Consider the following 23,867-nt stretch of genomic DNA (forward strand, 5'->3'; position numbering starts at 1 on the left):
TTCCTGTGGGTTTTAACAAACAAAATGGGACATAATACAAGTATGGAGTAAAAACCTTGATTTGGGTACTTTTAATTTCTATATATTTATAAAAGAAAGTTTTCACATCTATATTGCTAAAGAGAAATGTGCAATATTTATGCATTCAGAAGGAAAACGCATTACCAATGTTTCCTAAAACTATTTTTTTTATTTTTTTTTACAAAAAAGGAAAGTTTTATGTTTTTACATTCAAGTGTTATACAATTAACACTTCATATATTATATTTGTCATTTTCATAACAAATAGTGGCAAAGCATAGCTTCTATACTTCACCAAAGGCTGTTACAATGCTAAAAACACAAGGACACAAAATTCAAAGCAATTTCAAAATGTTTAAATGCCTGTAAATCTCTGTGCATTTTTCCACCAAAGCATCAAAGCTTGTAAACTGCATTCGTTGAGAGACGCCTGAAATGAAACTTCATAACCAGCAATTTTCTTCTCCACACACAAATTATACAGTGGTTACCATGAGGCTTAAGTCTCCAAGCTCTGAGTTTCTTTTAATCCACATAAATATTTTAATAGATTCCCTATTATTCATATTCACAGTGCTCATAATGCATGATTACAGTTCATAAATGAAAAATAGGTACACAAAATAAATATACAGCAGAAAGTCCTGCTGCAACTTAAGTAACATTATGGGATGTTTTATTTTTTTGGTGCACATTCTCAAGTAAAAAGGTTTATATTAACTAAACAATCCCAAAGACATAAAATGCACAATAACAAACAGGAATAAACAGTGTGACATTTGCCCTTTAATTTCCTTCTCTGAGACGTAGGGAATCACTGACCTTGTTTGCATTTCAATGAAAACTATGTAATGACAGGCGGCTGCATGCATGCGTGCGTGTGTGTGTATGTGTGTGTGTGTGTGTGTGTGTGTACACTAGGGCCTCAGCTGTTGGACAAGCTTCTCTAGGTCTAAGGAATTTCACCATTCCTTAAGACAACCTTCCAATTGCAGTTTAAGGTCCAGACTCACCAAAAATATTACCGTACGGCTCAGTAAAACGATACTGCTATAAAATTCAAATAAAATCATTAAGAGCAATAAAAAATTTAATTAAATAAAGCAGCCATATGCCCTTAAGTCTTGATTTTGGGGTCTACTAAGAATATGTTTTCATGCTTGAAAGCTCAAAAAACAAAATTTTCTCTTATTTTACAATGTTGCAGCTCCTCTCTTCCCAGTCTGATAGTAACACTGTTTAGTTTCTGCTTCTATGAAGCCCCTCCTTACAAAAAGCACAATGTGCTCTGATTGGTCGGCTGGACCAGTGTGTTGTGATTGGTCAACCACTTCAAGCTTGTTGCTCCCCTTATCATAACCGTGAATTTCAACCTCTTTGGTTTTAACACACTACTGACAGGCTTAACCCCCTTTTTTTTTGCAAATGCCTTGGGCGAGAATTATTTAAATGAGGAATATTGTGACATGTTCGTTCCTGAAAGAAAACTGAAGACTACAATAGAGATACACCCAGAAATGAAAATGATTGGGAAAGAGATTTGAGATGTATGGCAGAGGGGAACATTTTCAGTAAATAAATACGTATATTTCGGTCAGTTACACAAAGCTTTCGTATGGCTTCAGAGACTTAGAATATAGTGCGCAAGTCATATGGACTACCTGGATTTGTTGTCCTTATTGTAGCTTGACTGTGTGTAATACAGTAAAATCAGGAGCGTGTAAAGTGGTAGGGCGCAGGGGTCAAAGGGGAAGGGCCGAGGTCACGGACGATCTTGTTGAGGCTAGAAATTTTCTCTTCTAGCAGGAAGTTCTTCTTCTCTGCTACTTTCTGACGCTGTTCGGTCTTCTCCAAGGTTTTGAGCAGCTGAGCGTTCTCCACGTACAGGTCTTTGATCAACACGTCGGACTCACTGTTCCTGATCAACTACAGAAGCAGAGAGAACAGAACGGTTCAACTGGAAGTCTGGTTTGGAGTGAAATGCATTATCAAGAATGTGTCAAAGGGCAGGGGAGCATGTTTGTGCATTTCTGTACCTGTTCTTTCAGCTGAGACACTTTCTCCTGAAGCAACAGTTTGAGGTTTCTGAGCATGAGCTCGACTTCTCTCATTCTCTCCTCCATCTGTAAAAGCGCCACCTCCCGCTCGTCCTGCTGGGCATACAGATCAAGGTCAGAGGTCACGAGGTCATTGGTCGGCTAGAATCCGTTGCCTTAGTTATGCTAGACACCACAACTGCTCTTAGAATAATTAAATTAACAGTTAATAACCTTGCATGGTCTCTCTACCTTCCCTTACTTGTGTATGATCTATTATTGAGTTTTTTTCCATTTTTATTTATGAGCAATGAAAACAATTAAATGTATGAAAACTATTTTTGTCATATTAATAGTGTAAAATTAGGGACATGAAAAGAGGTCACAGACAATCAAGAGTAAATCATTAAAAAAAATTAAATAAAACAAAATTAAACACTACGCAAAATATTTCACCTAATAGTTTATTTGGTCTCACTTTTATATAAAAAAACACATTCACATCAATAATGGACATAAAACATTTAAACCAAGTAAAGCAACATAACATAATCCAACTAATAAAATAAAATAAATCAATAAATTAAATCAATAAATAAACATCATTCATTAATTAGAAATGCCAGAATGTTCAGTAAAAACATGTAGAGGTAGAGAAAGTGATGGATTGAGTCTTCATTAAATAAAATAAATAAGAAAATTAAATAAAATTCAAAAGCTGGATTTATCTCAGAACAATCATGTAGTGCTATCGCATGTTTTTTTTATCATGTTAAAACTGATGCCATAACAGTGCAAACTAAAAAAAAAAAAAAAAACAATACTGCTTTTTCAAATGCTTGAAAATCTTAAAATAAATTCAAACATAGATTGTACTGCCCTTAATGGTATTTAATGTCAAAATCTTGTTTTACCAGATATATGTGCCATCATCTGGATGACAGAGGAAACGACTCACAGCCAAGAGCATATGCAGTATAACGCCACCTTGTGGCAGATGTAAATCACTACCATTCTAAATCAGACAGAAGACATTGGTCTTAACAACTCAAACAAAAACAACAAAATCTGTCAGGAAGGGTTCGGTGATTGGGGTACACAGAGTAAAGGTCAGAGTTCAAATGGGAGATGATGTCACAGGTTGCCACTCTCCTATGTCTGTTAGTGATGATGTCACAGCTCTTACACCTGCAGAGAAACATACACACAGTGCTATATACAAACATCTCATACCCACACACAGCTGTGACAGAGCAGACTTACACAGGTACAAACTCAAGAGCATATAAGGCCATTAATAAAGACACACCCAACACCATTCATTTAAACAACCTAGGGGGCGCTCTAACACTGCTACTACACAGAAAACAGACCCAGTGCTGCCCACACGCTTCTTAACGAGTGTGAATACAAAGGATGACGAGTGTTTTCCAGAACAAAGCAAACAAACATAGACACCAGACGAGCCCAAGTCACCAAAGAAAACCTGAAACTTCAGAGACCAGACGCACACTGAATACTCCTCAGAGAGTGCTGCACAAGAATATACGTACATCGTGACAGAGTATGCACTGACCCGAGAGAATTCTCATGCTGGCTGTGATGTGTTTGGGTGTGAGTGTGTTACCTGCATGTTGAAGTCTGGGCCGTCACTATAGTGCTGTCCTCTCTGTTCCCCTGGAAACTGTAGAGGAGATGAAGGCAAGACTGCAGACAGATGAGCCTGAAACAACAGAGAATCAGTGTGTTATTATGAGGAAATGCGTGTTTGTGCACATGATAAGGAGTGTTAAATGTATCAAGTCAACTACTGACAAGAAAAAGAAAAGTTTATATAATATATATAAATATAAATATATATTCACATATATAAATATATTAACTTAGCCTGGGTTTCCCCATGCTGCCTTGCATGCAGCGCGATTTTATTCACGCAGCTAGGCAGCCTGGACACCATGAACCAGATTTTCCCCTCAAAAAGGGAACCAATCACAGAACGGGGAGGGAGCAGCAAGACGATGACGACGTCTATGCGACACACCGAAGCAGTTTGTTTATATCTATGGATCCAACATGGCATCAGACGCGAAGTTACCTTTCGATGTAGCCTTACATAGTGTTCTAAGTAGTTTAGAACGCAAGTTTATTTCGTCTTCTTCATCGTCGAATTTCTGTCGCTCTACATACGTCATCTGGTATAATTGAAACGATTGGCTATGAGCTACGTACAGGCGCATTTGATAGACATTCGTAGCGCCCAATAAATGGCTCTGGGCATTCGTAAACCACGCCTCAAATACGAGAAAATGAACATGTGGTTCCCAGACCACGTCTCAATGAGAAAGAGGTCTGACGTTAGCCAGGCTAATATTCACTATGAATTTACTTTTGCAGTCACTGTCAAGGGACAATGCATATTTAGCCAAAGTGAAACAATACATAAATATATAAATAAATACATAAATACAAATAAAACATATAAAAGCAGCCTATAAAAAAAACAACACAATTTTTCTACACAATTTTGGCTCAAACAAAGGTGGGGTTACTCGTTTGGGGTTGGGTATAGCTTCATTGTACAGTAAGGTTTGTGTATTGTGTTATATGTGTATAAAACACTTGTGTGTAACCTTGTTCCGTGTTGATAGCAGCTGTGTGTGCAGAGCCTCCAGTTCATGTTTCAAAGCAGATTTTTCTTGATCTGCAGTTTTCACGAGTCCTCTCTGTTTCACACTTAATGCCTCCAGATGGCGGATCTAAAAAAGAAAATCATAATCATCATTCTTGCACACATCCTATGGCTGCTAGAGGTGTTTAGTAAACATGTTCTGACCTGATCCTTTGCCGTCTGCAGCTCTGAGCTCATCTCGCTGATCTGCCGCTTGAGTTTTTGGTTCTCCTCAGTTAGTGAGGCATGCTCCGCCTCCATCAGCCCAGACAACTCCGCCCACACACGCCTCCCCTGCTGTTGACCAGCAGACACAACGGAGACCTCCAACAACTGATGTGGAGAAAGAGAGAAAGAGGAAGGGAGAGTTGTAACAATCTTCATCTAATGAAATAACAGAAGCTCCTGTCCTCAATACTCACCCTCTCATTGGCATATTGCACTTTTTTGTGCAAAGAAATCACTTCCTGTTTGAGGGCATCCCTTTCTTGTTGTGTGATGCGTAGGTCAGATTTGAGACGGATGTTCTGCTGAGTGAGTGTCTGTAAAGATGAGTCTAGTGACATGACCTGAAGGAGACCAGGAAACATTTGTAAAGTAAAGTATCAGATGTGAGAGAAAATGGGCAATGAGGGAGTCTCGCATTTTGTGTGCTTTTTGTACCTTTTCTATGCACCGATTGAGTTCTGATCGAAGCAGTTCTTTTTCTGTTCTGGAAACAATCTCCTCCCGATCACAAAACTGGAAGCAAGCGTGTATGTGTGCATTCAGAAAGACAGGGGCATGGAGGAAAAAGATAAATATAATAAACAAACATTCCAGTCACTGGAACTGAGCATTTTACTATGAAATTTACACACTTAAAACCATACCCCATTCTTTTCATTGGTCGAGCTGTCATGATGACGCATTACTTCCTGGAGCGCATGTCGAAGCACATGATCTGCATTCTGCTGCGATAAAATATTCTCCTCCTCCAGCTGCTGTCCCAGGCGACGAGGTTCTGAGAGCTGGAGAAAAAGACATTAAGTGTGTTTGTTTGTGGACATACACTTATTATGTTGCCATCTATCATTACAATCATTTCCATCTCTGCATGTAACTCCCTATATGACAGTTTAACTTTCTGAGTAATGGAGTTAAATCTCACCTGTCTCCTGAGAGCTTGTACCGATCTCTTCCCTTGCTTCATGTGTTGTAATCTGGAGAAAGACATTATTTGTTATCATTCAACAGCTCTTGTATGAAAATTAAATGTAAACTTAAGGTAAAACAGCAGTGCGCCTGTCTTACCGCAGGTCGTCCTGGTTCTCTCTCAGGTCCTCCTCCCTCACGGTTGAGATTTTGTGCCTCAGAATGAAGTTCTCTTTAGCCAGACGACAAACTTCACTCCTAAACACAGAAGGCATTGTAAATCCACTTGGTGAAATTAAATTCAGTACAACAATGACCAAGCATAGCAAAATGATGCATCAGTTTGTTGCATAGAGCATTAGTTCAGAGTAAATTTTTTCAGATTAGGTCAAACATTCTGTTAAATTTACAACAAGCTCCACACGTTTGCATAGGAAATTTGTAATAGTTTAGACAAAGATTGGGTCAAAACTGGTACACAACAGCTACACTACACAGACAGATCTTTTTTGTCACAATACTGGAGTACAACTCCACCAGAGTTTGTAAGTGTGTGGGAGAGACTAATGGTGGTGGTCGGGCCTCTATCTCTGGAAAAAGGCAGGGTCTCTACAGGCACTCACACACAGAGGTGATTGAGCAGCAGGGGGCAAATGGGATGAGGGATTTGGGGATTCTGTTCTACTAAAGCAGGACAAAGGGGACCATCACATGGTACCTCCGTTCCTGCATTTGTTCATGGATCCTGAGAGATTTGTCCTGCAGATCAGCAAGTTCTTGGCGTAGTTGTAAGTTCTGCTTCTCAAACTCCATGCAGAAGAATTCAAGCTCTGCTACAGCAGCAATCTTCTCTTTTAACTGGGAGTTGCTTGATGAGTTGTTTGAAGTATCGGAAGAGTCAGAGTCCCACTGCGGCACCTTATCCTGGTTATCAAGTTCCTGGAGAAGTACCTTCAGTTTGGAATTCTCCAGTTGTGCAGTCTTTTCCAGGACAGACGCCTGCTGCTTGTGGAGGTCCAGGACTACATGCATCTTACCCTCCAGACTTTTGACTCTCTCCTCCAGGTTTCTGTTGCGCTCCACAAGCTGCAAGTTCTCTTGGATGCTTTGCGCAAAGCATATATTTAGCTCAGCAAGTTGCACATCTTTGATTGAGGCCTCCATTTGGTCAAAACGATTTGGTTCTTGATGTATGATATTCTCATTATCCAGATACTGCCGTTTAGGGCTCTGCAACTGGGAGCTAGTGCCTTCTGCAGCTTTATTGTACTGCATCACTGTTTCTTGAAGATCCAGGATCTCCTGTATGCACACATCTCTGAAATCAGCAACTTTATCCAGTTCTGTGTCAACTGTGGTTAGGCTACAAACCTTATTTGCAAAAGCCCTGATTTCATTCTCAAGACTTGATATGCTGATACCGACCTCTGGATTGTCTTCAATCACAGGTTCAAATGGTTTGCAATTGTATTCGATCAGGGTGTCATCTGTGCTTGGAGATTCATGGTGTTGCAAGCTCTCCTGGTTATAGGAAGCTTCATTCTCAACCAAGATTTGAGCTTCTATTTCTGTGCCATTCAAAATATCCTCCTCGGCCGTCTCCAACGTATCATCTCTTTGAGACTCTGTACTATTCCTCTCAGCATTCTCCAACTCTTCGTTCAATGCTGCATATTCAGAACCATCGACTCCAGGATTACTGAGAATCTCCTCAGTCTTTTCCTTCTCTTCTATAAGACAGGCACAATCAGGGATTTTTGTTCCACTATTGTTAGATTCTACATCCGACACATCTAATTCATCAGCACAAGAGTTTGAAGTTATATAATTTGTATCTCCAATCTCTAGGCATCTGTGTTGCTGTGGATCACCAAGCCCAGAGTCAGTAACTTGATCCATTATTCCTGCTTTCTCTTCATCATCTCTGTTTACAGAAGACTCCTCACATATGAGGTGCTTTGGACTGACTTCTTCAGTAGATTCTGTGCAGGTGTATTGGTTGAGTTCACCAAAGGGTTGTACTGTGGATTCTTTGGAAATTTCGTCACAGTTGTCTCCAATGGATTCTGCATGGATTCCTTCAGTAGACTCTACGCAAGGTTCCCCCAAGGGTTCCGCAGAAGGTTCTCCGGTGGTTCCTGTCAACTGCAACACAATTCCTTCCAACTGCACCACTCTCAATGCCAGTGCGTCTCTCTCTGCAAGCAGAGCCTTTCTCTCATCCTTTAATTCCTGACAGAGGAGCTCCTCACCCTCCTGGATTGTGCCTTTCAGCTCCATGCTCTCAGTGAATGAAAGTACTTCCCCTCGCCTGCTCTCCAAAGCAGACAGACTCCATTGCAGCTCCGCTCGCTCCTGGATGAAGTCATCCACGGCCTGTTTCAGCATCTCTTCCAGCTCAGTGGCTTTGTTCTCTGCTTGTGCCAGCAGCAAGTCTTTGGCCTCCATCCTATCCTTGTGCAGCTCATTGAGTTGACGGCTCAGCTCAATCTCTTTTGTTCGAGCAGCACTGACAAAAATCTCCAGTTCGGCCTGAAGTTGTAGGTTCTTGTCTGTCAGAGCTTTAATATCTTGTGCGTGTGCAAGTTCAAGGCATTGGTTCTCAGTTTTGAGCGCCTCCCTCAACAGCTTCCACTGTTGCTCCGCCTCCTTGGTGGCTGCCTCTGACTCTTCCTGCCAGTGGGCACGATCTGCAGCATGCTGTTGGGCAAGTGCTGCAATTTCACTTTGGTAATGTTGCTCGAGTTTATGTACATCTGCCTCAAAACGTTTAGACACCGCCTCCTGGTCACCACTGAAACGGACTTCCACTTCTTCGAGTCGCTGAGAGAATTGTTTCTCCAGCTCTCTCCTGCACATGGCCAATCAACATCAACAGCTTATAGCATTACCTAAAAGAAATACTCACTAACTCATATCATATGGCACATTTAAAGTGAGTGGAGATGAAGAATAGTAGACAGTGATTTTGTATGTTTCAAGATGAGAAGTTAAGTGCTGTTAAATGCAAAAGCACAAAAGTGTTTCCCCTATTATTACTTGAGAAACAACACTGCTTAAGACTTGTTTCCAGAGAATGCATCTTTAATAAAAGTGTATTTTGTTTTACTGCAATTTTTAAAAACTTGATTATACTTAAAAGAAAATGTTTGTCTGTCATTTATGCCATGTCAGCTACCGTGGCATTAAATAGGTAGAAATATAATAAATAAAAATATATTGAAGATTAAAACCTATATAAAAAAAAAAAAACATTTATTAAAAAGAACCTTCTAAAACTGAAATTAAAAGGAAACTTTAATAAAAAGTAAAACTTTTTTTTTAATTTTTTATAATTACATATAATTTCTCAAAAAATGAAAACCACCACAGTTCAATTAAATTCGCTTCACAGCTAGAGGACTCTAGCATGAGGCACATAATGGGGGATCCAGTGTAAGACTAAACTTGTACTAAAGATAATATTTTGATAAATACAAATATTTAAAATACAAGTATCCAATATATATAAATACAAGTATCCAATTTGAGGACATGCATCAGTAGAAATTTAATTTTCACACGTAAAAATATAAAAGTTTTAAGGTTATTTTCAGTTAGCAAGTGTGTCTTACCTCTGTTCTACAATGTCTGTGCGTAGTTTCTCCAAAAGGCTGCTGATTCTTTCCCTCTCCTCGCTGTGTTTGGCACACAGCTCCTGCATGGCCTCCCTGTGTGCCTCCTCCATCCGGCCCTGCTCTTCATTCAGCACCTGCTGCCACCTTCTCTCTTGCTCCTCTCTCTCCACTTGCAGTCTCTCTCTCTCCTGCTCCAAACAGGCCTGCAGCGTCTCATCATGCTGTTTCTCCATCTGAGCCCTCTCTCTCCCCCAATGCTCAATTATCATGCTCTCATTCTCTTCGTGCTGAGTTCGGAGGTGTTCCCTCTCTTCCTGCAAACGCTGTAGCAGCAGAGCGTGATGCTTGTTCTCTAATGAAGCCCGCTCCTCATCCCACTGCTGCCTGAGCCTCCTTTCCCTCTCCAACCTCTCCTCCAGCACGGCCTGCAGCGCCTCCTTACTGATCTCCTCTAGCTCCTGCTTCTCCCGTTCCCACTCCTCGAGCCTCCGTTCTCTCTCCTCCAGCGCAGCTTTCAATGCCTCCTTACTGATCTCCTCTAGCTCCTGCTTTTCCCGTTCCCACTCCTCTCTCCTCCGTTCTCTCTCCTCCAGCGCGCCCTGCAATGCCTCCTTACTGATCTCCTCTAGTTCCTGCTTCTCCTGTTCCCACTCCTGCTTGAGCCTCCGTTCTCTCTCTTCCAGCATAGCCTGCAATGCCTCCTTACTGCTCTCCTCTAACTCCTGCCTCTCTCGTTCCCACTCCTCCCTGAGCCTCTTTTCCAGCTCAACACACTCTTGTTCTGTTCTCTGCTGCATCTCCTCAAGCTGAGCACTTAGCACCTCCTCATAACTCTTCTGCTCTTGTTTCCACTGTTCCGTGAGCCTCTTCTCCTCCTTTTCCTTCTCTTCTTGCAGTCTCTCTCTCTGCTCCTGCAGACTTGACTCCAGCACCTCTTGGTGCTTTGACTCCCTCAAACTCATCTCCTCAGCATGCACTCTGCTCTGCTCCTCATGGGCAGTCTGTTTCTCCTCCAGAACTTGCACCTTCGCTTCCAGCTGTTCTGCACGGCTTCTGGCTTCCTGCGCCTCCTGCATGAGAAAGTGAAGCTCCTGCTGGTGGAAAGTTTGGAGGGCAGAAATGTCCTGCTCCAATCTGTTCGCTCTCTCTAGTTCTCTTGCCATCTCCTCCCTCAAAACCTGCACCTCCTGTTGGTGCTGCAGAGAGAGACGACTTCTCTCCTCTTCTGCGCTGCGTTTTTCTTCATAAACCTACAGAGGGGAAAAGAGCAACAGTACGTCTTTTATTCTTTGACCAATCCAGGGCAGTTTTGGATTTAATTTAATCTTAAAGGTATAGTTCACCCATAAAATTTAAATTGTCAGAATTTTTGAGTGATCCCTTTACTGATATGAATGCAAATACACCAACCCCTTCTTTGGTTTCATACAGTAAATCTTTATATTTTTTAAAGTTTTAGTATGCACATTGCCCTGATGTCTCACCATTGCCCTGATGTTTTCTATCTCTTGTTGGTGCTGCTCCAGTAACATCTCTGTCTCAAGACTCATGTGTAATGGCTGCCGCTCTTGAGAACCTACACATGCATACACACAACAAGCAAAGCTCATTACATGTGGCAGAAGATGAAATCCAACTGTAAGCATTCATTCAATGTTTTCTATGAGTATGAGCACACATGTATATGTTACCAGGGTCTGGACTCTTGCTGGCCAATTCATCAGACAGACTCAATCCGGGACGTGTCGAGGGTGTGAGACCTGATGTCTGATATTCCTCCAGCTGAGCTTCCAGCTCATCTATACGATCCTGCAGCTCCTACAATACACATACAGATATAGATGTGAATGTCAGGCAGAATAATAGAATGAAACATATGGAAAGTATACAAAAACAGAGAGGTTATAGACCCTGCACTGCTCCTCGTAGTTCCTGCGCAGCTGTCTGAGACGTTCCTCCTGCTGGTAAAACTCTGCACTGTCTGGATCCAAATCACCAAACTACACACACAGAAACAAAAAGAACAATTAGAAACCCACAAAACAATACAATACAATAAATAAGTAATGGTATGACAAATGACAGGATCATCTAAAACAAAAAGAACAATTAGAAACCCACAAAACAATACAATACAATAAATAAGTAATGGTATGACAAATGACAGGATCATCTAAATCAGTGGCCAATATCAATATCAACTTTCCAATTGTTCATGATTTATTGGATAAGGATTAAAGAGAAGAATTAAAAAATATATTTTTACTTCATTTTTGAAAAATTCTTACTAGTAATTTCTTATCTAGAAAAATGTATATTCATAAAAATAAATTAAAATTGCCCATGTAGTTATTCGAATTTAGATGGCTTTTCCTGGTCTAGAATTCACACTTTTCAAATTAGACTACCTCATTTATTCAGCTTTTTCAAGACCGTGGGAATGCTGATCTATGTAATCAGAAAGATGTGTCTGTAATGTCAGCAGGCCTGAGTATGTGATGTCAGCAAAGATGGGCATCTTTGGTGATGTCACTATCAATCTACGCATGTTTCTCCTCATGTCAGTATTGATGTCTGCATCTGTGCTGATTTCAGTACCTTCTCTTTCAAAACACCGTCCAGATTTTTCTGCACTTTGTTCAACTGGTTTTCAGTCTCCACCAGTTTCTCTGTGGTCTCAATAAGCTCTGACTCCAGGCGACCATTTTCCTACACAACACAAAGTTATTGAAGACAAACACATACAATACATTCTTCAATTCCAACCACAAAATCAAATCAATATGACAGGTTGACAGAAATGTGATGTAAACATGTAGCAGGCAATTCATAGTGGAAGTAAAAAAACAAAAACAAACGCAAAATGCTGATTACTTTAATGGTGAGAGTTAGGTGTTCTCGTAAGAAGGCTTCATCATCTTTCATCTTGCCAATTCCCTGTTCAAGCTCTTCTCGTTGCTGATTGGCCTGCTGCTGCACAAGCTCCACCTCTCTACTTAGCTCTGCCTTCAGAGCGGTCATACTCTCTTTATATTCCTGCTCCAACTTTCTGTACATAATTGCATGCATGGACATAAACACACATGCACATGACACATGAATACACATGCTCACACCCACATGCACAGATCATCAATGTCCACAGAACAGGCCTTCTGTGTTTATGCAGCAAGTCTCAGCAGGTAAACAAAGATACTGTTGAGGAAAATGTCACATCACAGATGATATGCAGAGAAGAGATGAGATTGGAAAATTTTTAATCTTTAAGGGCTTTCTGCATTTAAAGGGAGTAAGATGGTTCAATTATGAAGTTATTGAAAGTGAAATGTTACCGGAGGTTAAGTTCGTTGTTGCGTTCGATGGCAGCATGGTGGTCATCCACTTCAGACGCCAGCTGAGATTTCAGTTTCTCTGCTTTGTCCAGATCAAAGCGAATCCTTTCCTTCTCACGCCTTTCCAGGTCAACACACTCACTGTCACACAAAGTAGTAAGACATTAGAATCAATCTGGAGCTCTGATGATTTTAAAATGATCTTGAGTGAATCTGAATAATGAGCTAGATTGATGTAGAGTGCGTGAAGACAATTTAAGAGTGTCTTGATGTGCTAGAGTGACCCTGAGTGTGTGGAGTAAATCAGAATAAAGACCTGGATTTAGGTCACTCTAGACCAGGGCTGGGTGACTTCGGTCCTGGAGGGGCACTGTCCTGCAGAGTTAAGCTCCAACCCTAATCAAACACACCTGAACAAGGTAATCAAGGTCTTTGGAATTGCTAGAAAGCTACAGGCATTTAAGTTTTTATTAGGGTTGGAGCTAAACTCTGTGGGACAGTGGCTCTCCAGGGCTGAAGTTTCCCATCCCGGCTTGAGACTGTGCAAACGCACTCTTTTACTGGAGAGAGTGAAGCAATGGATTAAACAGAATACACATTTATATTAATATTCCCTTCTAATTAATAGAATTAAGCACTCGAATTACATAAATTCATTATCCAGAAGTCCATTATCTTGAAACTGTTTTTCAGTGATTTTTAATAGGTTTATTATTATTAGTAGTAGTACTAGTAATTACTCAGCGTTTTACATAACTAGAAAAATATTTTGAATATTTTATACATTTTTATTACACTTCCAGATCTAGAAATGACACTTTTAAAATTAACTTTAGTTTTTCCAAGACTCTGGGAATCCTGATTTTCAAATAAAATGATAGTCGTTAAAGTAATACATTAAATTTTTTTTTTTGCCATTTTACCTAATTTTAAAATATATTTTGTCTTATTTTAAATAATTTTAAGCCATCTTGCGGCCCCCTTGGAATTGTGCTAAGGCCTCCTTGTTGAGAACCATTGATCTAGAATGAGCTAGAGTAAGTGTGATTAACAAACTGAAGTGATCGAGTATGATGCAGAATGAATAGCAACAGTGCTCTAGAGTGATGATTAGAGTAATGAGCTGGCGTGAGTGTTAGTATAGTTGGATTTAATGAATGATTATTACGATGATCACACAAATTAGTAATATGAATCATGCAGTAGTATGCTGGAGAAGTTCTAGTTCTAGATAAATCTAGACCGAGCTTGAGTGAGCTGTGAGAGTTGGAATGAGCTAGAGTTCAAATACATGGACTCACAGCAGATGTCTGATTTCTGCCTTAAAGCTCACTAGCGCCGCTTGGTGGATCGAGTTCTTAGTGCTCAGCAGCTCATTCTCTAGAGCAACGGTCAGCTCAGACAGATTCACTTTACCTTCCAGATTAAAATCCAGAGCCTACAGACAGACACACACATAAAAACTTGTTACGAATATCCCAGATTAAACGTAGAGTTGTGTAGATGCACAACGTCTGTGCGTTTCACCTGTAGGATCGCGGAGCTATTGTCCACTCCCTCTTCCATCCACCGGTAAAGCAGAGTTTCCACAGGAGCGTGTCCCGATCCATCATCCAAATCCGAAAACACCCGCAGACCGATTGTACTGCTCAAAGCACAGGAGATCCTTCGGCCCGACTCATCAAACTTGAAAGAGAGAGAGAGAGGGATGGGGAAAAGAGGCTTAACTACTATATTTCAGCATGTTTTGCGCACAACCTATTTTTGTGTACTACCTGAGTAGAATGGTGTCTCTTTAATTGTCTGTAGGGTGTAGATACTGACGGTGTGGGTGGTTTGCTGTGGTTTATTATGCATGAGATGAACTCCTGCACATCCATTACACTTTCATCAGCACCCTGCAACAGATCCTCACCCACCTGGGAACATTCAAAAACACAAGAACTGTGTGTTAATATGGTATTTAACCACTTAAATCTCAGGTTGTGATAATGGAAAATACCTCAATGCCTATGTGCTGGCAGAGTGCGTGTAGCTGTTGCAGCGTGGCCATGCCGTTTGTGGGTAGAGAGAGCTTATGACAGGCATTCTGCAAACGCTCCTCCAAGTCACAGAGTGGCACTGCATTGCCTCGTGGTGTAGTGGGTTCATCAGGGTTCCAGAGGTGCATCTGACCTGCACAAACCAGTGTAAATCTCTGGCATAAAGGAAGATGTCTGGGGGGGGGGGGTTGAGAGTATTTAACCTTACCTTCTGCTTCAAACTCTTCAGAAATGCTCATGTCAGCATTCCAGCGCTATAATGAAAATAAAAATAAAATGCACAAATGAAAAACTTATCACACCCCCAGGAGGGGGCAGTACTGAGCAACAACAAGACAGCAGAAGAGGTGAACCTTTTACAGTCTATGAGGTGAACATACAGTATAAGGAGGGGTGTTAACTGTCACATTAATAATTTAATTTGAATGCATCAATGTCAAAACAAATGCCTTCAGTGATCACCTAAGCAATGTGTGAAACACTGCCTATGCAGGCAGGAATTTAATAATGTTCATAAAAACACTTCCGTTTAAAGGTTTGGGGTCAGTGGGATTTTTTTTTTTTTTTTTTGAAAATAAATAATGCATTTTATTCAGCAAAGATGCATTAAACTGATCAAAAGTGACAGTAAAGCCATTCACATGGTAACAATATAATCTATTTTTGAAATTTCTATTCAAAGATTACTGAATTAGTTTTTTTTTAATATAAAACACAAAAACATTAAGCAACAACTTTTTCAAGATTGACAATAATAAAAAATATATATATCTTGAGCAGCAACTCAGCACAGAATGATTTCTGAAGGATCATGTGACACTGAAGACTGGAGTAATGATGCTAAAAAAAAAAGTTTTATATATTAATAAATTACATTATAAATGTATTAAAATAGCAAACAGTTATTTTAAATGGTAATAATATTTCACAATTTTACTGTTTTTAATGTATTTTTGAATCAAATAAATGCAGCCTTGGTGAGCTTAAATGACTTTTAAAACATTATATATATAACTCAATAGATAACCAAATAAAAAACAATTTAAATAAATATAATAATACACTAATCCTGCAATAAACCTACAGGCTTGAATGCATAACTAGCCACAGGTTGCGAAACTAAAAAGCCACTGAATCAATTACTTCCCTATTGTTTAGTCAAGATCATTGTGTGTGTTTGTTCAAATACGGACCGGGTGAATTTTAGGGGGTGTAGGGAGCAGATGGAGAATACTTGCAATGGAATTCAGGGGGTAGGGAGGGGTCATTGTTCATCAATAGACACCCACCCCCCTCCAAACACACACCCCGCACATCTGCTATCATAGAACCGGAGGATTGTTCACACGTCAGACTATCAGAGAGAGCTCTGCGCAGCAGTGTGTATTAATGTGCACCTGCTGGAGAGCGTGGCCAGAGTCACACACAAAAGCTCACAAAACACACGCCAGCGGGAATTTGCTAAAACATCTTTTCATCACAAGATAGGGTTAGTTTGACTCGATAGTTTGAGTGCTGCTTTAAAGCCAGTGGGATGTGTCTTCTGAGACTCTAAAATCTCATTAATTCAGTGACACACAGAACTGCTGTCAGAGCATAGGGCAAAGACACACACAAACACACACACACAACCAGACTGTGTGTTCTGCTCTCTCTCCATTCAGCCAAAGTTTTTCAGAGCTAGTTCAGAATTTGCGGCTGAAATAATTTGGACGTTTTCTCAAGGAGACTCACAACTTTAACCTTCATCTTATCTGTGTATTCAGACATGGATGATTCCAAACGAGAAGAATGTGCCTCAACCTTAAGCTTCACTGTTATTCATGTCTGTGTTTGTTACCTCACGTTTCCTGGGTACAGTCCTGTCATCGCTCTCTTGAGCATCTTCATCCTTCTCCTCCTCATCTTCAGCCTGTGCGTGTGAATCAGCGTGTGTGTGAATGAACTCCGGAGCTGTGCGACGGCCATAGCGCTTACTGCCCTTTACAAAGCGTGGCTGGACTTCTGGGGAATCTAGGGGGGAGACAAAAGGACTCTTGCAACATTTAAACTATAAATACATTTCTGCAGTAAAATCAAAACACTCTTTCACAAATTTTGCGCAAGGAATCACCAAGTCAGAAGTCATTCTAATATATGCTGATTTGGTGCTCAAGAAACATTTACTTTATTATTAATATCAATGTAGAAAACAGTTGTGCTTCTCAACATATTTGTCAATACATTTCAATACTCGTTGAAATGAACAGCATTTACTTGAAATCGTTTGTACTATTATAATGGTCTTTATTGTCAGTTTTGATCAATTTAATGCATACTTGATTAAAAGTATTATTTCTTTCCTAAAAATTCTCACTGATCTCAAACTTTTAAGTGGTAGTGTATATGGGCACCACAGAATTTAGACAAACCGTACCATAAAGTCTGATTTCATTACCGGATCATTCATGGTATATCAGCAACAATCAAGCCAGTGGCACATTTTGATAAGAGTGCGGGAAAATCCTAGAAACAAAATCTGTGAGCTGTGTGTTTACCGCTCACCTGAGACCTGTGATTGAAATGATGAATGCCAAGTTGTGTATTGAGTACCCTGGGTAACACATTCCATTGTGTGTATAAATGCTGTCTATCATATGTTTTTATGCAGGTAGAAATGATTCATATGAAGAAAAAGTTTGCTAAGGCAAGCATCACTATTGCTTATGGTTATGGTTAAGGTTAAGGATTTGAACAAACCCCCAACCTATTAATCTATTAAGTGTTTAGATATGAATGAACTTTATGCATTATGAATTATGCGGCTTATTGAGTAGAGGTGATTTATCAGGTTTCTAAGCAATCAGGGTTACATTTCTTGCCTGACAGACACTACCGTAGACTTGCTATTGAGGAAGGGTCCTGAGCCATATTTAAGGAACGGTATATCATAAAGACTTGGAAATGGTGACGGCCAGTATTAAACCACTTAGCAACCACACAATGTTCTAAAAACACCGTAGGAACCACATAGCAATGTCCAGACTACCATCATTAACTGTGAGATGTCATAATTAGAGAAGAGCTTGTTTTAAGATAGAATAGTCTTCATTTACACTCTCACTGCTCTCAGATAATCCTTCTTAATCCAGATTTAACCTCACATCCTCCCTATTTACTCCCTGAGCTCCCGCTGTCTGGCTTTTAATACATCCTCGGTTACATCAGGATTTCCAAACACCGTTTGATCACAACCTGCAGTTTCAATTACAGTCAATTATAGTAAATAGTCAAAATATATCTTATAATTAAATTTTGTAATAGTCTCATACAATAGTCATAAGTCAAGCAGACTCAAGAATAAATAGCGACAAACACAAATAAACTATATTATACCTAAATAGATATTTATTTCCATACAGATAAATATTTATTGCGGCATGTTAGATGATGATTGCTTGAAAATGGAGTTTAAATGGTAAATACTAATGCCATTATCTAGACAGCTGGGTATCCAATGACCAATATATATTTAGAGTCAAGTAATTATTGCTGATGCCAAACATTTAAAATGCTCAATGAAGTTCAGTAATCAATGAAGCAATGATGTTCCAACGTTCAAGATTACCATTACATGATTCATACCTGCATTATTTTAGTTATCAGCCCAGATTTTAACATAAGAAGCTACATTATGAGGATGTTACCTGGCTGTTCAAGACATTCCTCTGGATCATCTGTGTTTGTACTTGACAACACGAGGATCAGCACATCCTTAAACTGTTCAAAATCAACCTGAAAAATGAAAAAAAGTTGCAATAAACCACTCCTCTTTTCACCCAAGTATATCAAGACTATGCAGCTTCTTGTTTTAGAGACTCTAAAAAGTTCTTTGGTTTTTAGTACAAAATACAAAGTTTCTGAAATGTAATCCACACTCAAATTCCCCTGACCATTAACAGTATTAAATGTCTCAGCATAAAAAATAAAAAAACAAATCACTCAAAAAAATGAAACTAAACTACAATATGCATGTTCTCTTACCCGAGCACTGATCTGGTCCTGCAGCAGAGTGTGTAAGAGTGTGTTCAGTGTGTTCTCCTCCAGCTGAAGGGCCTGGCAGAGATCGGTCAGTTCTTCAGGACTCAGAGAGCCCAAACCACTGCCATCAAAACTTTCAAACACCTCTTTCAATCGTTCCTCATACTGGTCCCTCGCTCCATCCATCAGCCTTTCCTACAGAGACACAGAGTTACACATCCTGCCCACTGACATTTGGCCTATCTAGGCAGAGAGTTCACCTCCACACTCACAATAACTCCAATGTCTTCCTGTTCAAAACACAAGGATGCAAAAAGAGCCATCAGAAACCAAAGAAAAGAGTAAAAAATAACAAATAAAATGGCCAAGAGGAACGACGAGCTCAAGCGCAAGTGCCTGACACACACTGGTCACCTCTACCAGAGAGGCTGTATTGGATTTCAGCCATTAAAGGACTACAGCTTTCATAACAGCAGAGCTCTTGTAAACTCAAACAACGTTCCCAGACTTGACTAATGGATTTCCATTAACCTTTTAGTCGTTCAGAAGGATAAGGAGCATTTAGAATTTAGAAACTAATTTCCATGTCAGGTACCAATCTTTTGATTTAATAGGTGAACATGAGGATATTAGGGATGTGTAATAAATCAGTACCATTTCAATTATCTTCCAATATTATAGATTTTATTTTATTATTTTATTTATTTTATTATATAATTTCTTTAAAAATAATAAATAAATAAATCACCACTTTTGCCATCATCTAACAAAAATGAATAATCATGTTAATTTTTAAAGACACTAATTAACATGGTTAAATATAATTTTTCACAAATCTTAAAATTACTTCCCATTTTTCATACTTAAAATTTTATGTTGTGATGACTAAATTCAATTACAAAAAATTAAAAACTGATTGAACTTTTTAGTATTTTATTTATTTATTTAGGCAATTTTAATAATCAGCCATAACAAGAAAATAATTATCAGTTTATTAGAGACGTCCCTAATACTTGCTACCGTGCAAATGTCTCCAAAATAACCACGACTGGACAGATTAAAATTGCAATGGTTGTTTGCATGCAAGTTTTACTCAATGCAAGCACACGCAATGATTGTGTGCTCATGGCTATTGAGAGTATGTGTGTATAAGATCCAAAGGGAACATTTAAGCTTGATCCACAAAAATGGAGAGCATACAGACCTACAGCACTATTTCTGACACACAAAATCCATCCGCTCAGGAAGAGAAGAGATCTGTGGGCTAAATGCAGAGCAGTGCACAGATGAGAGAGGCCAATGTCAGGACACACAAGTTATAACTATACTGAGATGATGATACACTATACACAATCAGGTCTGCATGATATATTGAAATATCGCAAATGTGCATATCGCAACGACTTGCAATAACTGCATGATTTTAATACTCCAAAAGATTACAAAAAAAGTGCAAGTTTAAGGTCACACAGAGCGTAGACTGGACACATGACTGTTACGTGTGACATTCTTAATGTATAAACGAATAAGCGCAATAAATGAAGTACTCACGCACACAGAAAGCCGCCTCTCGGACAGTGCGCGATTACGAATTCAGTTCTCTTCCGCAGCTTATACGGCCACATACATACACAATTATAACAAAATCTTAGTGAGTATTCACTAGGGGTGTTCAATTCCGTGTTTTTGGAATCGACTAAGAATCACTATATATTTAATTCATACAGTGAAAGCAGTGTTTCATTTTTACATTTAGGCCTAATTATTCAATTTCTGTTTTTAAATAACTCTAATGTAGGCCTACCTGAAACCCTAAACACCCCTGGTTTACACTGACATTAAAATGACACTTACTTTTTATGTAATGCTACAGTAAAACACTGCTGTTCACTTTCAGAAGTTATAAGGATGCTTTCTATTCACAAAAAAGAATGTTAAACACGTATGTTGGTTATAAAATGTTCTGTTTAAAAAAAAAATATATTTAAATATACTTGTCATTTATTTTACACAAGTAAAGCATTATTGTATTGCATATTGAATATTGCCTTATTTTACAAGTTATCGCATTTTTCTTTAATATTGTGCAGCCCTAAACACAATCAAACACACTTTTGTCCCAAGGTGCCCTGAAACCTCTGAAAGGCTTACAAGCATATAAGTGTGTGTATGCATTTATTATTCTTCAGTAGATGGTGCACACGCACACGCACACACACACACACACACACACACACACACACACACACACACACACACACACACACACACACACACACACACACACACACACACACACACACACACACACACACACACACACACACACACACACACACACACACACACACACACACACACACACACACACACACACACACAGGGGGAGGGTGTTTGGTGCCCATCTGCTCCTTGCCAATGACATCACCGGCCCCTTACAAGGACGTCTGAGAGTAGCCAGGTGTTCCTCTATTCAGGAAGAATAGATTCAGAGTATATGGACGAGGTAATATTTGGAATTGATTTTCAGGGGCAGTTTATTCTAACTATATAAAATGTACAACGTCAATCAAAATACTTTTCAATCTCAGTCTGAACAATTATAGCTGTAATGTTTAATATCAGATTCATTTTAAATACAAAAGTTGTAAACAGGGTAACCACAGTTTTTAAACCAATGAATTTGTGATAATTTGATTTTTTTATTTAAATTTTTGGCATTCATTTCATATTTATTCATAATTATTTTTTATTGAGATTGTAATAAAAAACAGGAATTTTGAGCACATTTTTTTCTTTTTCGACTGAGCATAATTGGAACAAATTAAAATGGATGTACTAAAATTATTAATTTTAAAATTGTATTAAATAATTTCATTTTAAATGCAAATTATGATATTTCCAGGTCTGGAAATCCCTTTTTTTTTTTTTTTTTTTTTTTTTTTAATGACCATGGGAACCATTCTCCCTGCAAATAATGCACAAGTAACAATTGTACTGCAATAATACATTTTAAATCATTTTCCTAACTAATTTGACTAGAAAATATCATATGCATGTCAAAGTCTGCTTTGTTGGCCATCAGCGAGTGGCACCCATTGACGCTCTGGTATCTGATAGCAACAGGTCTCATACAGTGCTATAAGAGAATAGAATGAGACATCTGAGAAATCTTTCAAATGTTAGGCATAATATTAAATATCACTTTTAGATATTAATTTCTAAAAACGAATATTAGCCCAGCTCAAAAGCAATCCAGTAAAACCTAATCAACAATCATAGAGATTTCAGCATCATGCAAGTGTCCAGCAGTGAAACAGACACAAAGGAAGACAATAACAGACACACATCAGAGACAGAAGAATTGATTCAGCGGCAGACAGAAAACTCAGTAGGTAGTGGTGTCTGATTCTGTTTTAACTCAGTTATGAACGACTTTTAAACAACTAGCCTAGTCATTTTAAAACAATGACACCACAGCCTGTTGAAAACCAACTTCCCTTATCACGTCTACAGTTCTGCAATCTCAGATGATCGAGGTCATCAGTCCATAACAGTAACTATTAGCAACATAAATACACAAACACGCCATTAAACACACACAAAAGATCACTGCCACAGATTTAAAGCCTACACAAACACTTCATTTACCTAACATTAACTCTCAGGTTGGTTTGAGGTATAAGAAAACAATAATAACAATATTTGTACGTAGAAGATACAAAGTTCTTAACTTCAGCATTGTCAGTCACAAATGAATCACCAAATCAAATTACGACACAAGCTCAATAAACCATATGCAGGACACCTAATGTTCAAAATGAATGCATGAATCTGTTAGGAGTGATATGACTGTGATTTGTGTGTGATCAAATCAAAGTTAAACCCATCAGAACATACCCGGCGGTACCACAGATGCGCGCGCTCTCTATCTCCGTTATTCGCCTAGAAGTCCATAAGTTTGATCCAGAGCTCGCGTTCAAACTGAACCGGTCTGCTAGTGTTTGGATCTAATACCGGAGCTAAAGCTGTGAGTCAGTTGTCTTTCTGCTGAGTGCTCGGGTCAGAGTGCAACATTGTCTGTTATAATGGGTTGGTCAGGGAGATTTTGAAAGGCCCTGCAAGAGGAAGAGGAGGAGACGAGCAGAAACACAGCGCTCAACAGCGCCTCCAGCAGGACAGTGAAGGAACCACAACACCTGTTGAGCTAGACCCTTTCTTATACTATCTATGGCTAGACCCCTAGACCTAGACGAGTTCTCTTTATTTTCAACTTTCTCACTCTCGCATCCTTTCTCGCATTCCATACCATGAAGATTGATCAGTTTTGCTTTTCTTTTTTTTCTTTTTCTTTTTTTTGGAGTGCCGCACTGTCAAATAATCCAATTTACTCTAAGTTTGGGGTAGGTGAAATGATTTAATATGTCTGAAAAAAGTATCTTACCAAGGCTATATTTGATCAAAAATACAGTAATATTTAGTAATACTTTTTTATTTTTAAAATCTAATTTATTCTTGTGATTGCAACTCTTGAGTAACATTTCTTATTATCAATGTTAGTGGTGTAATAATGTTAGCTTATTATCAAACAATTAACTATACTCTGAAGAAGGGCAGTCTCAAGAGAAGCCAGGTTATCCTGGTATTACTTTTCTGTAAATGAAAACGGGAACATGGTTTGTGTAACTGTAACATTTGCAACACATTATTAGCTGTTTGATAACAGAGTCAAGCCAGAGGCTAATAATATCAATTACCGTTATGCATTGTTATCCAACGTTGTAAAGAGCAATACATAAAACACATTAACCATTCTGATATATTGACTTGTAGAGGAGCCTGTATGAGTGAGTGGAGGAGGGGCTCATTTGCATATTCATGAATTCGCTTATACTAAATTAAGCAAGGGTGTAGAGTTACCCTCAAGCTATTTTAAGGCATGAATACATTTCTCACAGGAATTTTTATTAAATATGCCATTTTGGTGATCAAAGATG

The 23,867-nt window shown here is 39.0% G+C and overlaps 2 protein-coding genes across 5 annotated transcripts; both read right to left on the reverse strand.

Annotated features, from left to right (window-relative positions):
• Positions 1-53: 53 nt before the first annotated feature.
• Positions 54-23,199, reverse strand: LOC309486332 (uncharacterized protein). Of its 4 annotated transcripts, none has more exons than XM_082153591.1 (26): positions 20,075-20,615; positions 18,874-19,065; positions 18,537-18,624; positions 16,691-16,863; positions 15,059-15,104; positions 14,811-14,983; positions 14,584-14,727; positions 14,336-14,494; positions 14,110-14,246; positions 12,809-12,949; positions 12,351-12,525; positions 12,075-12,185; positions 11,387-11,476; positions 11,168-11,294; positions 10,961-11,052; positions 9,474-10,726; positions 6,019-6,117; positions 5,876-5,927; positions 5,598-5,735; positions 5,389-5,466; positions 5,148-5,294; positions 4,891-5,058; positions 4,688-4,813; positions 3,685-3,780; positions 2,058-2,174; positions 54-1,947 (listed from the first exon to the last, which is right to left on the reverse strand). In XM_082153591.1, exons 2-26 carry the CDS (start codon positions 19,054-19,056, stop codon positions 1,732-1,734), a joined length of 4,329 nt encoding a protein of 1,442 aa, XP_082009717.1. In that variant the 5' UTR covers positions 19,057-19,065; positions 20,075-20,615; the 3' UTR covers positions 54-1,731. The 4 variants fall into 4 exon arrangements, with proteins under 4 accessions (XP_082009717.1, XP_082009718.1, XP_082009716.1 ...); XM_082153592.1 differs by lacking the exon at positions 20,075-20,615 and adding an exon at positions 22,771-23,199 and having other exon boundaries at positions 55-1,947; positions 2,058-2,171; XM_082153590.1 differs by lacking the exon at positions 20,075-20,615 and adding an exon at positions 22,771-23,199 and having other exon boundaries at positions 55-1,947.
• LOC309486333 (uncharacterized protein) lies at positions 6,134-9,467 on the reverse strand. Its single transcript, XM_082153594.1, has one exon. The coding sequence runs from the start codon at positions 8,716-8,718 to the stop codon at positions 6,544-6,546; it is 2,175 nt and encodes a 724-aa protein (XP_082009720.1). The 5' UTR covers positions 8,719-9,467; the 3' UTR covers positions 6,134-6,543.
• Positions 23,200-23,867: the final 668 nt, after the last annotated feature.

This window comes from Leuciscus leuciscus (assembly GCF_965113295.1).
Source record: "Leuciscus leuciscus genome assembly, chromosome: 22".
In the NCBI taxonomy this organism is placed as follows: Eukaryota; Metazoa; Chordata; class Actinopteri; order Cypriniformes; family Leuciscidae; genus Leuciscus; species Leuciscus leuciscus.